Source organism: Euphorbia lathyris, chromosome 2 (genome assembly GCF_963576675.1).
Source record: "Euphorbia lathyris chromosome 2, ddEupLath1.1, whole genome shotgun sequence".
Taxonomy (NCBI): domain Eukaryota; kingdom Viridiplantae; phylum Streptophyta; class Magnoliopsida; order Malpighiales; family Euphorbiaceae; genus Euphorbia; species Euphorbia lathyris.
In genome coordinates, this window is record NC_088911.1 from 23,724,563 (window position 1) to 23,736,284 (window position 11,722).

The 11,722-nt window shown below is 33.2% G+C and overlaps 2 protein-coding genes across 2 annotated transcripts; one reads left to right on the forward strand and one right to left on the reverse strand.

Moving 5' to 3' along the window:
- Positions 1 to 1,508: 1,508 nt before the first annotated feature.
- On the reverse strand, positions 1,509 to 2,153 carry LOC136220273 (17.8 kDa class I heat shock protein-like). Its single transcript, XM_066008076.1, has one exon. It carries the CDS (start codon positions 2,086 to 2,088, stop codon positions 1,612 to 1,614), a length of 477 nt encoding a protein of 158 aa, XP_065864148.1. The 5' UTR covers positions 2,089 to 2,153; the 3' UTR covers positions 1,509 to 1,611.
- A 3,034-nt stretch (positions 2,154 to 5,187) lies between these two features.
- LOC136217343 (serine/threonine-protein kinase ATG1a) lies at positions 5,188 to 10,640 on the forward strand. The gene is made up of 13 exons (XM_066003947.1): positions 5,188 to 5,660; positions 5,743 to 5,860; positions 6,275 to 6,333; positions 6,619 to 6,683; positions 7,276 to 7,369; positions 7,465 to 7,545; positions 7,697 to 7,808; positions 8,016 to 8,070; positions 8,185 to 8,480; positions 8,571 to 8,815; positions 9,284 to 9,563; positions 9,649 to 9,719; positions 10,117 to 10,640. The coding sequence occupies exons 1-13, from the start codon at positions 5,424 to 5,426 to the stop codon at positions 10,306 to 10,308; spliced, it is 1,905 nt and encodes a 634-aa protein (XP_065860019.1). The 5' UTR covers positions 5,188 to 5,423; the 3' UTR covers positions 10,309 to 10,640.
- The last annotated feature ends 1,082 nt before the right edge of the window (positions 10,641 to 11,722 follow it).

Here is an 11,722-nt window from a genome sequence, read left to right on the forward strand (position 1 = left end):
ATAGAGAATAAAGTAGAATTTTATAAGGAATGTAGAAGTTTAAGTTAGAAAGAGATGGGAAAGGGAATAGAAAACCTTAGGGGGATTGGGGAATAAGATTAGAGGAGTTAGGGGTAAATCTAAAACTAAAAAAGGACAAAAAGAATCATTGAATTAGCAAAACAAACACCAACAAATGGAATGAAACCTTCTCTTTCTCTTACCATTTTCTAAAACCCCCAAACCAAACACCTCCTAAATATTTAAAATAATTTTTTATATATGTATATATTAATATTATTTAAGTTTTAGATCTATAAATATTTAATTTATATATACATATATTAATATTATTTAAGTTTATATATATATATATATATAATTATTTAAATTTTAAAAGGTGCAATAATTTAAAATGCCCAATTAGTTTTGAATATAGATTAAAAATTATCATGAAACATTTTTTTTATTTTGAATAAATAAAAGTATGTTTGGTGAATGTAATAATACATACCGTATCGTTATTAATTTATTAGAATGTATTACGTGTAATTCTTTTTAAAAGATATTTATGTCTTATTTCGATCAGCCCTATCATTAATATGTATTAAGTTGTTTGGAGGAGATCAATTTAATGCAGGGGTATAAAAAAGGAGGTCCGGGACCTTCCGGCCGCCGGAACCACCTTGATCCCTAGTAGTTTCGGCTCTTCTTGTCGCAAATTTTTTTTATCGAGTAATCCCCTTCAATTAGATTTGTGTACTTCCAAAATTTAAATTTCTAATTTTTTTGGAATGTTATATCTAAATTCAAATTTTTTAGAATGTTATATCTAAATTCAAATTTTTAATTTTTTTTTAACATATTAGGTCTCTATAAATCTAAATATATAAATCTAAATTTTTAATTTTTTTTTTTTTTTTTTGTGTAAAATCAGCCTCAACCGAATACAACCGCTAATTTAATATACGGTAAATTCCAAAAACAACTCATATGATTTCATGGATTTTAAAAAAAAAACCCTGTAGTTTGTTTTACAAAAACCGAAAAACGGAAAATGGCTTAACAGTGTTAAATGGCTTAACAGTGTTAAAGGTAAACAAATCGGAAGCGACGATCTCAGAGTCGGATAGGTTGGACATTAGATGGAACAGGAGGACGTCTGGCCAGAACTCTAGAAATTTAAAATTAAAAAAAAATAGAAGAATAAAGAAAAAATAAAAAAATCGAATTTCCTAAGTTACTCCTATACCACGTCAGCTTTTTAACACTGTTAAACCATTTTCCGTTTTTCCGTTTTTCGGTAACATTTTCCGTTTTTTGGTTTTTTGGATAATAAAATATAACACGTTTTTTTTTTTTTAAATATAGATTTTTTTTTTTTAAATCCATGAAAGCACGATGGATTGTTTTAGAATTTACCCTTTAATATATCACATGTAATCCTTTAGTTATTAACTTCAATAGGCATAAAACGGATGATACAAATTAGAGCAAGAAAAGAAGATAGAAGAAAAGGTTCTTGATTTTATTAAGAGGTAAGCAAACTCAGCAATACATCAAAAACAAATTCAAACTCATTATACTTATTATTCTAGAACACAAAAGCATATAGCATATAATGAGTGTTAATTAGCCAGAGATATCAATGGCCTTAACATCAGGTTTCTTAACTTCCTCTTTAGGCACTGTAACTGTCAATACTCCATTCTCCATACTTGCCTTTACCTCATCGGTCTTTGTATTTTCCGGCAGCCTAAACCGCCTCAAGAATTGCCCACTGGATCTTTCAACTCTATGCCACTTATCATTCTTTTCTTCTTCCTCTTTGCTTCTCTCTCCGCTTATCTGCAAAACTCTCCCTTCTTCAACCTCCACTTTCACTTCTTCTTTCTTCAATCCTGGAACGTCTGCTTTGAATACGTGAGCCTCCGGTGTCTCCTTCCAGTCAATTCTTGTGTTCGCAAACGCTGCCGTTTCGTTCGACAGCTCTGATCGAGGGACTGGGGCGCCGATTGGGAAGTTCTGGAAAGGATCCCAGACGTCGAGAGAGAATGGATCGAAGATGTTGCTTCTCCGGCCGCCGAAGATGCTCGGAATGATAGACATTTTGATTGGATGGTTTTTGTTTTGCTGAAAACGGTTACTTTGTTGATCTCTTCTCTGGTTTTGGAGAGTGCAGATCAGAAAGAGGTATTTATAGGAAACGGAGGATTTTGACTCAAAATGGGTCTTTTTTTAATAAGGATAATTCCTTATTCAGAGCCCAGTTAAAAATTATTTCCAATGTGGGGCTTCTTTAACTGGGTTCGAAACCGGAAGATTAGCTTTCGGTTTCAATTTGTAAAGAAACCGGAAGCTAATCTTCCGGTTTCTTAATATATTATTATTTTTTATTTGAAAAATGGGTTTCCGGTTTCTATTAAATATATATTTTTTTTTATTTAAAGCTTTGATGTTCTTTTCCGCCTCTTCAAAATTTAAAAAATAAAATTTCAAAAAAGTCCCTTTATATTTTTTAAACTTTTAATTTAACTTCAATCTTTAATTATTTATTTTTAAATTTATTAATTAAACATTATCTTATCAAATTAGTTAGTAATAAACATCTAATTCAGTTAAAAATATTTTATTCTTTTAAGTATGACTTTGAAATTATATTTTTGACAGTTTAAATTACGGGTTTTACAGTTTCTTTATAGTCACAGTACAGTTTGAAATTATATTTTTAACAGTTTAAATTTCGGTTTTTACAGTTTCTTCATAATTTCAACGTCACCGAAAAGTTACGGTTCAAAATAACAGTTAAATCATTTCAAACTGTAATTTAAATTGTTTGAAGTGACAGTTAAATGTTCGAAGTGACAATTAAATATTCGAAATGCAACAACCATATTTCAAACTGTAATTATAAAGAAACTGTAAAAATCGTAATTTTAGTTGTCACTTCAAACGTCACGGAAAAGTTACGGTTCGAAGTGACAGTTAAATAACAGTTAAACCATTTCAAACTATAATTTAAACTGTTCTAAGTGACAATGAAATGTTCAAAATGTCAGTTAAATATTCGAAGTGCAAAAACCATATTTCAAACTGTAATTATAAAGAAACTGTAAAAACCGTAATTTAAACTGTAAAAAATATAATTTCAACTCATATTTAAAAGAATAAAATATTTTTAACCGAATTAGATATTTACTACTAATTAATTTGATAAGAAAATGTTTAATTAATAAATTTAAAAATAAATAGTTAAAGCTTGAAGTTAAATTGAAAGTTTAAAAAAGATAAAGGGTTTTTTTTGAAATTTTACATTAAAAATTTTGAAGGGGCGGACACACCTCTTCCAAACTTAAAAAAAATATATATTAAAAACAGAACCGGAAGGTAGGCTTCCGGTTTCTATTTTTTAATCATAAAAAAAAAAAAAAAAATGAGAAACCGGAAGCTAGCTTTCCGGTTTCTTTGCAAAATGAAACCGAAAGGTTGGCTTCCGGTTTCGCTCCGGTTAAACCAGCCCCACAGTGGGCATAAAATTTAACCGGACTCTTTATATGGTTAAAATTTCATTTTAAACCCCATTTTAAGGCAAAATCCAGAAACGGAAGAAGATGGATGATTTCTTGATGCTTCAAGAAGATGGAGATAACTGATCTTTCTCGAATGTGGAAGAAACATCATGTATATGTACATGGGCTAACATATAAATATAAATGGGCTTTATTATCCTATATTAGCCCTTAAAACTACCATTCAATTTGCTAAAATTACTGTTTTTTTTTAAGCATGCTAAAATTACTGTTAAATCCTGTACAGTTAAATTATAGCAAAATGAAATTGATATCTTAACTTTTCATATTTTAATTTTATAATGAAGTTTTAATTATTTTAAAGGCATAATGCATAATTTGTTACCTGAACTTGTTCAAAAAGATTAATTGGCTTCTGAAGTTTCAATAGTCCATTCAACTTGCATAAAATATTCAGTTAACCCCTTGAACTTCCGTAAAATAGAATCAATTGATCACTCGATTGCAACTGAAAGAAATAATTCTGAAATTTGACCAAAAACCAATATAGATGAAGAATTAAAAGAAAAGAGGATATTAGCATTAGTAACAAAGAGATAGAGAGTGATAATAATCTGATTAATGATAATTATCTCAGAATGAAAGAGAGAAAGAGAAAGCGACAGAGGTGGTTTACTAAAGAGTTTACACTGGACTAATTGATCTGTCTTCTCATCCTTTTAATATATCATTCTTCACGATGAAATTCGGTTCAAAAGTTCGTGAACATGCTTGATTATAGATTCATGAACAAACTCGATTATAATGTTTACGAACACATTCATGAACAAGTTTGGTTCGATTATTTTTTTTAATAGTAATGTTTCTATAAAAAGGAAAAGTAAAACAACATAGTTTTGTATAAACTTTAACTCTGTAAATTTCAAAATTGTGCAGTTTTGTGTTAAATCAATTCAAATCAATATAATTAATAAACATAATTAATCAGTTGTTTGCAAGCAAAATTAAACTGAATTAACGAGCAGCTCACAAATAAAATATTGAGATCGAAATTGTCAATTTTCTAACGAACTGAACATAAGCAAACCAAAACCCGGCTCGATTACAATCGTGGATGCAATTGAGGAGATATGGAAAGTTCCAAAAGCTAAAAATTCATTGTTAGCAACTGTTCTTAATGTTAATTTTGAAAAGTATATATATATAAAAAAAAAATAAAGGCAAGTCGTAGTTATATCGAGAAAATACTACTATAGTTAAAATCAGGATGTCATTTTTTCTCAAAACGCAATAGATAGTTGTACTAAATATTTTTATCAGTAATATTTATATAGATCTAGACTTATTAAATTTAAAACTTAGAATACTTTGAATTTTCGTCCTAAAATTTTAATAAGTCTAGATTTAACTAAATTCTACGTATTTATTAAGATCCATATGATAAAAAGTGACATTTTTAAATCAACCGTTAGTTGATAAACAGTAAATAAGTGGCGGAATGAGAAAAAACAAACACATCATTATCACAATTTTATTCTTGTAGATTTTGCATTTCCTAATTCCTTGCTATATTAATTTTTGAAATCTTTAATTTACAGTGAATATTAAATTATTGTTATTATGATTTTGGGTAATTGCTTGCTAACTGTTTTGGTTGGTTGAAGACACAAGCAAAATAAGCAACGGAAAAAGTGCGGTACGTAGTAGCATCATCGATTCGACGCTATCGAGAGAGATTTGGTTTCGGCGTCTTTTCCACACATTTAAATCATCTGCTAAAAGGCCTCGTTTTTGTTTTCCAATAAAGAAGAAAATTTCTCTCCCTTTTCTGAATAATTTCCACCAAACTCAACAAACAAAAAATCATGATTTTCTTGCTCTTACTGTACCAATAGTCACTCGCTTACTTCGGTGATGGATCTTCACCACGCTCGCACCGTCGGAAATTACATACTCGGCCCCAGAATCGGCTCCGGGTCCTTCGCTGTTGTTTGGCGCGCTCGCGATCGCTTCTCTCCTCTTCAATTTGCTGTTAAAGAGATTGATAAGAACTTGCTTACACCTAAAATCAGTGACAATTTGCTTAAAGAGATTTCTATTCTTAGTACTATCCGTCACCCCAACATTATCCGACTTTTCGATTCTATTCAGGTCTTTTTATTGCTTCTCTACCTCGATATCTATTTCTTTTTGTTTTCATTTTTCTCAAAAAACTGTTTTCCTGTTTGTATAGACTGAGGACAAGATATTTCTTGTGTTGGAGTACTGCGATGGAGGCGATCTTGCTGCTTATATTCATCGTCATGGCAAAGTATCGCAGGATGTGGCCAGACACTTTATGAGACAATTAGGTACTATGTGATCATTCCCCTCAACTTTGCTATTTTTTATTTCTTCTTCAATTTCAACTGATTATCGTCATTTACTATAATTGAATGGTACACTTTATGCTTGACCTTATAATATTTACTTCTGACAGTTTAACTGTATACGAATCTTTGTATTGCATACTATGATAATCTTTTCCATTTTTAAGCAATTGAATTTTTCGCCTGTTGTTCGCAGTAGAATCGAGTTTCAATTTTGTTGTGTTAGTCTAATATAGTTAAAAGTGAAGCTAGGCACTGTTAGGTTTTCATTGCTTTTTTTTTTTTTTTTTTTTTTTTGTCGTTATCATGTTCGTCAAATTATGATTAATTGTTCTGTTTTTAGTGTAGTGAGTGTGGGAACTAAACTAAAATTATAGTTGGTTGTTGTTTTTGCAGCTGCTGGCTTGCAAGTGCTTCAAGAAAAACATCTTATTCACAGGGACTTAAAACCTCAGGTTCCTGCTACTTGTACTCAAAGTTCTATTTACTTTTCTTACATGGCTGTTATATTTTTGTACAGAGGTCAAACATGTGAGGTCCCATAACTCCAAACATGTTTTGTTGGTGGGGATGTGTGTTATCATCTGTATGTTACACGCACGGATGCATCATTATCTTCTGTTGGAAGACATTTTTCTTCTATTCATAACTTGATTTAGATATGACTATTCTGGTGTGGTAGTTGATCTCTCTGTTTCTATAATTGGATCATAATAATAAAGTCGAGGGTGTAATTGCAGAATCTACTTTTATCATCACATGAAGCAACCCCACAGTTGAAGATAGGGGATTTTGGTTTTGCTAGGTAAGCATGCTTTGGTAACGGTACACAACTTTCAAGACACATTGCCTTGTTGACTGAGTAGTTGTATGCAATGCCCTGAACTAGACGCGATATTAATAAATTATAGATAGTGGTTTATGAATGATTTTACACCAATAGAGTTATCTCCTCAGTGTCTAAGAACTTAATCATCAACTTACTGAACCAAGCTCAAGGTTGCCTATTTCCTTGGTAGCACATTACCCATTTATTTGGCTTGCCTATTGAGTTGATTAAAGTCCCAAGGGGCATGTTTTTATTTATGATGTAAACCATGGTGGTTTAGCCTTGAAGTATCGCATGTTGGGAACTACTTCTCATCATCATGAGTATTTTGAATGACACCAAGTGCCGATTTATTATTCTTGATTTGGCGTCAAGGAAGTCATGAAACTTCTTAATCACTCATGATATTATTTCCTTAAGATATTGACTTAATTTTGTATATCTATGAGTATTAGTAGTTCAGATAATTCCTGGTCAGAAGAAATTATTTTTATGGATTGTTTTACTACTATTTAACAAAGGCTATTACAACTCTCTTTATTCTGCTGTTTCTTTGGTTTACTTACAGGTCCTTGACGCCCCAAGATTTGGCTGATACACTTTGTGGTTCTCCATTATACATGGCTCCAGAGATCATTCAGAATCTTAAGTATGATGCGAAGGTGATGCTGCTGATACATGCAAGCTATAGAAGATGATTGGAATGAATTGTATCATCACTGAGCTAAATGCAATTTAAATTTCGTGGTATGTGCAGGCTGACTTATGGAGTGTTGGGGCCATTTTATTTGAGCTGGTTACTGGAACCCTACCGTTTCATGGAAATACTCAATATCAGGTTTTTGGAAGAATTATTTGATGAAAAATATGTGAGGTCTGAATAATGTATGCTTTTCGTTATGAAGCATAATATGATGAATGGACCTGCTGTTATTTTGAAATGTTTTTCTAGGCCATAACATGTTTTCGGTGATCTTCCATGTACTCAGCTTTTTCAGAATATTTTGGCATCAACGGAGCTGCAATTCCCAGAAGGTGCTTTGGAGGATTTACATCCAGAATGTGTGGATCTGTGCAGAAGTCTTTTACACCATAACCCAGGTACCAGTGACTACAGTGCCCATTTTGTTAACACATGGGCGCTGGGCGAATGCTTGTTCTTTGTATTTGTGGCATAGTAATGGTAGCATGTAGTGTGTGAGTGTGTCTTGTAGAAAGAGCTTGAAACTTTGTGCCATTGAGAGTTAAATCACATAGGTGCATTGCCCAAAAAGCTTCTATTATGAAATTTTGAACTTCTATTTTCAGTTGAGCGCCTATCATTCATGGAGTTTTTCAATCACAAGTTCCTAGAGGAACCAAGGTAATAATTGAAAGTCTGAACTTGTCTTTATAGTGCATGAATCATCTGTGCTGGACCATTGGTAGTAAGGCATATTCAAGGTACCCAATTTATTTACTGCAATAAATTATGTAGGTTAATGCTGGATGGTGATAAATCTTCTTTACCTGAAGACCTGAAGTTAGTGGATCAGCGGCTTGATTCTTCCGCTTCTGATAAGAGGTCTCAGTTGCATTCAGAAGATCTGATCTGCTCAGCTGAAGAGGATGCAAAGTTCACTAGTTTATCTCTCCATGATATTGCAGTGCATGGAAATGTTCATGGTGGTTCATCAGGCAACAGTAGTTCCCATGGGCCTATGCCATGTTCTGCACATGATAGGATGGGGAAGCCCGTTGATGGAAGCCAATGGTCATCAGATCAGCCTGGAGGTGTAATACATTTTCTTGTGTTTTAATCTTTTAGAGCCGTGGATTTTTTTCAATCGTTTTGAAAGTGCTATTTTGACATTTTCTAACCAGTTGCTGATTCACTGGAGTCCATTGCAAAAGATTATGTTCTTGTCAATCGTCATTTTGCTTCAACGGACAATTTCTCCTATTACTCTGAGACATTGCTGCAAGGGAACTCTGCTGCTGGAGTTCCTGCTTATCCACCAAAGAAGAATGACCAGGATATGCAAGGAGAAACCACACTGCATCCTTCAACTAGGCTCCACTTGTTACGTCAGTATGTACAAGCTATTGGGGAGCTAGCACTGGAAAAGGTGAGCGTGCATTTTCTGCTGAGCAATTTTTTTCGTGTTGGATTTTAGTTGATAGAATTTGTTGATGTTGCCAATACATATGCATACAAAGTTGTAATTCAGAGTGTTTTCATTCTGTGAAGGACCCAATTCCATATAGGCTGTAGGAATGCAACATAAATGGATGATATCTGAGAATTGTAGCAATTTGTTCAATTCAAGTACTAATTGAACATTGTCCTTTTCAAATTAATTAACTGCAGCTGTTAGCAGACGTGGAAGGCTATGTCATGGCCATTGAGGCTAACGGCATTATTATTGATTATTTTTATCTTATACTGTCTTAATTTTTGGTGATCTGACAAGATTCCTCTGAGATTGCAAATAGGCATTAGTGTCATCATTCATCTGTCTGCTGGAGCTCATTATGCTGCTTACTGAGAGCTAGGAATTTTTTTATATCTGAGCTGCAATTGCAATTACTTGCAGCACAATGCAGGGCAATATCTGGAATCATTTTCAGTTGAACTTGTTGTTTTGGCCCTATGGAAGAAAGTTCTTAGAATTTGCAACTCCTGGATGGCCTCAACTGCAGGAGGCGAATTATGTGCAAGAAGTTCAGCTGTTGAATCCACTCATGCTCGTGTTGGCATGACAGACAAAGTAGATCTTGGAGAGCCTTCGTCTGCCCGTGCGTGGGCAGAGCAAGAATTTATAGCTGCATATGATCGTGCAGAGAAGTTATCATCTCACATTCGAGATATGGATGGTCAGGCTGTTTATGATTGCTCTATCACAGTGCTTGCCTTACTGAGTGCCTGCCTAACTTGGAAAAAATTTCACATGTATTACAGCTGCTGCAGAGATGCCTGATGCCATGGAAATAATATTTCAAAAGGCTCTAAATTTTGGAACTAGTGGTGCTGTAAGTTTCTAAATCCTACATAGTAAATATGCTTAATACATACTTTGGAAACATCCTATATACCCAAAACTTGCTTAAAGTAACCTATTGACTCTCCGAACTTTTTTAAAGTGGCCTATTGACTCCCTAAACTTACTTACAGTGTGATCTATTGACCTCATAAACTCGCTTAAAAGGGATACACACTTCAACTTGACTAAAAGCTTCCCTTGCACTTCCACTTAGACTTAGAGGAGTCAATAAGTTACTTTAATCAAGTTCAGGGGTTAGTAAGATGTTCCCGAAATATAGGACAGTTGATTTTTCTGGATAAGTACACGGATTAGGAATGTATTAAACCTAGTAAATTCGTAGTGTTATACCCATACATCAATATTTGCTTGTTCCTTTTTTCCAGGTTGATGAGTACATGGAGAACAAGGATAATGCAGCAGATTTATATTCTAAAGCCTTGCTTCTACTTTCTTTTGTTGTTGAAGAAGCACCATCTCTACCAATTAACCCTCTATTTGTTTTAACTCCAGCCAATAAGAAACGAATTGAAAGCTACATAACCAAGTTGCAGTCCCATCAATCTCGCTTATATTAGATGACATTCCCTCCCTTTACCAATTATACAATGGCTCACCACTATTTTTAGAGACAAATTCCTTCATTTTCTTACACGATCCCCAGAATCTAATGTCAGTGAGGCATGCAATTTTGAAGTTTTGCAAGTTGAAATGGATGCTTCATAACCTGTTGACATGTTAGGGGAATTTTATAACATCGAGTAAATAATAGAATTGTATATGATGCTCTTGCAATTCAAGGCAAGATGACACGCCTCAGCTTTTCTCTGTACTATTTTTTCTCTGTAAACAAAGTTATAAATGGAAGGACTGTATATAAGTAAAGTTACATGTAAACTTTTTGCCATAATTGTTCAAGACACAAGGCACACTAAGGTGTTAGGGGTCATGGAGTCTAGGCGCAAGGCTCAAGTGTGTGCCTCATGAACAAAAGATGCAGGGAAAGAAAAAAAAATAAGTACAATCTAATTATCAATATTTTTACTCTGTTAGTAGGTAAAGCACAGGTTATGATTAATTAAAAAACACACTTGCAACCACATGAATAGATAATACATAAATATATAATATTAAATGTCAAAAACATCAAATGTAAAATACAGAATTACAGGTTTAGCAATGTAGAAGCTCATTTCCTTTACATTTCTTACTTTTCTTCCATCTCTATCCCTTCTATTTTAAGTCTCTTTCTTATTTATTTATTTTTAAATAGATCAATGGTTTAAATTTAAGTTAGTATATGCTATTGAGATTAATCAACCTTTTATTAATGAGCGGTAAAAAAAAACCTAATCATTAATTAAAAGGTGCAAGCAACGCGACTGATGAGAGCCTGCGAAGCGCAAGTAAGGCGCACAAGGCTGCCTTTTAATATAATCCTGCCTAAAATTTACTAGGCGCAGGACCTTCAACCTCGCCTAACAACTAAGGCACAAGAGATCATGGAGCCTTGTGCCTAAGCAATATAAGGTGCATTAACAAAGTACAATTTATAAAACTATAAATGATAACATTTAAATTTTATAAGAAAAGATAACTTTTAAAATCAAAATGCAATAAATTATATCAAGGCTAGCTGCTTTTGAAATCTTTTATATTTTGTTCTTCAAAGTTCAACAATTATCTCCCTTAGCTGCTTATGTTTCACGTATGCTCTGTTTCATTCTCTTATATTTTCTCTGCTTGTTTCTCTTGATATCATTGTGTTGTGCGACTGTCTGTCTCTTCCTCTTCCAATTCGAACATGTATCTTCCTGTCCTTTATTTTCTTTTTTAGATCTCTGGATGTGTCTAATCCAAAGAGGAATATTAAACCCATATTAAACACTTTTAGAAACCTATTAATATACATATGCCATAGAGACGCACCATGGTGCACCTCTGATCAACCTGCATTGGGGCGCCCCAGGGTGACTGCACCCAGCACTGGGG

Excerpts from the sequence above, each read along its gene's own strand:
- LOC136220273 (XM_066008076.1), bottom strand. The coding sequence starts at position 2,088 with ATGTCTATCATTCCGAGCATCTTCGGCGGCCGGAGAAGCAACATCTTC.
- LOC136217343 (XM_066003947.1), top strand. The coding sequence starts at position 5,424 with ATGGATCTTCACCACGCTCGCACCGTCGGAAATTACATACTCGGCCCC. Across the intron at positions 5,661-5,742 it reads GACTTTTCGATTCTATTCAG|ACTGAGGACAAGATATTTCT; the intron begins GTCTTTTTATTG and ends CTGTTTGTATAG. Across the intron at positions 9,720-10,116 it reads ATTTTGGAACTAGTGGTGCT|GTTGATGAGTACATGGAGAA; the intron begins GTAAGTTTCTAA and ends CCTTTTTTCCAG.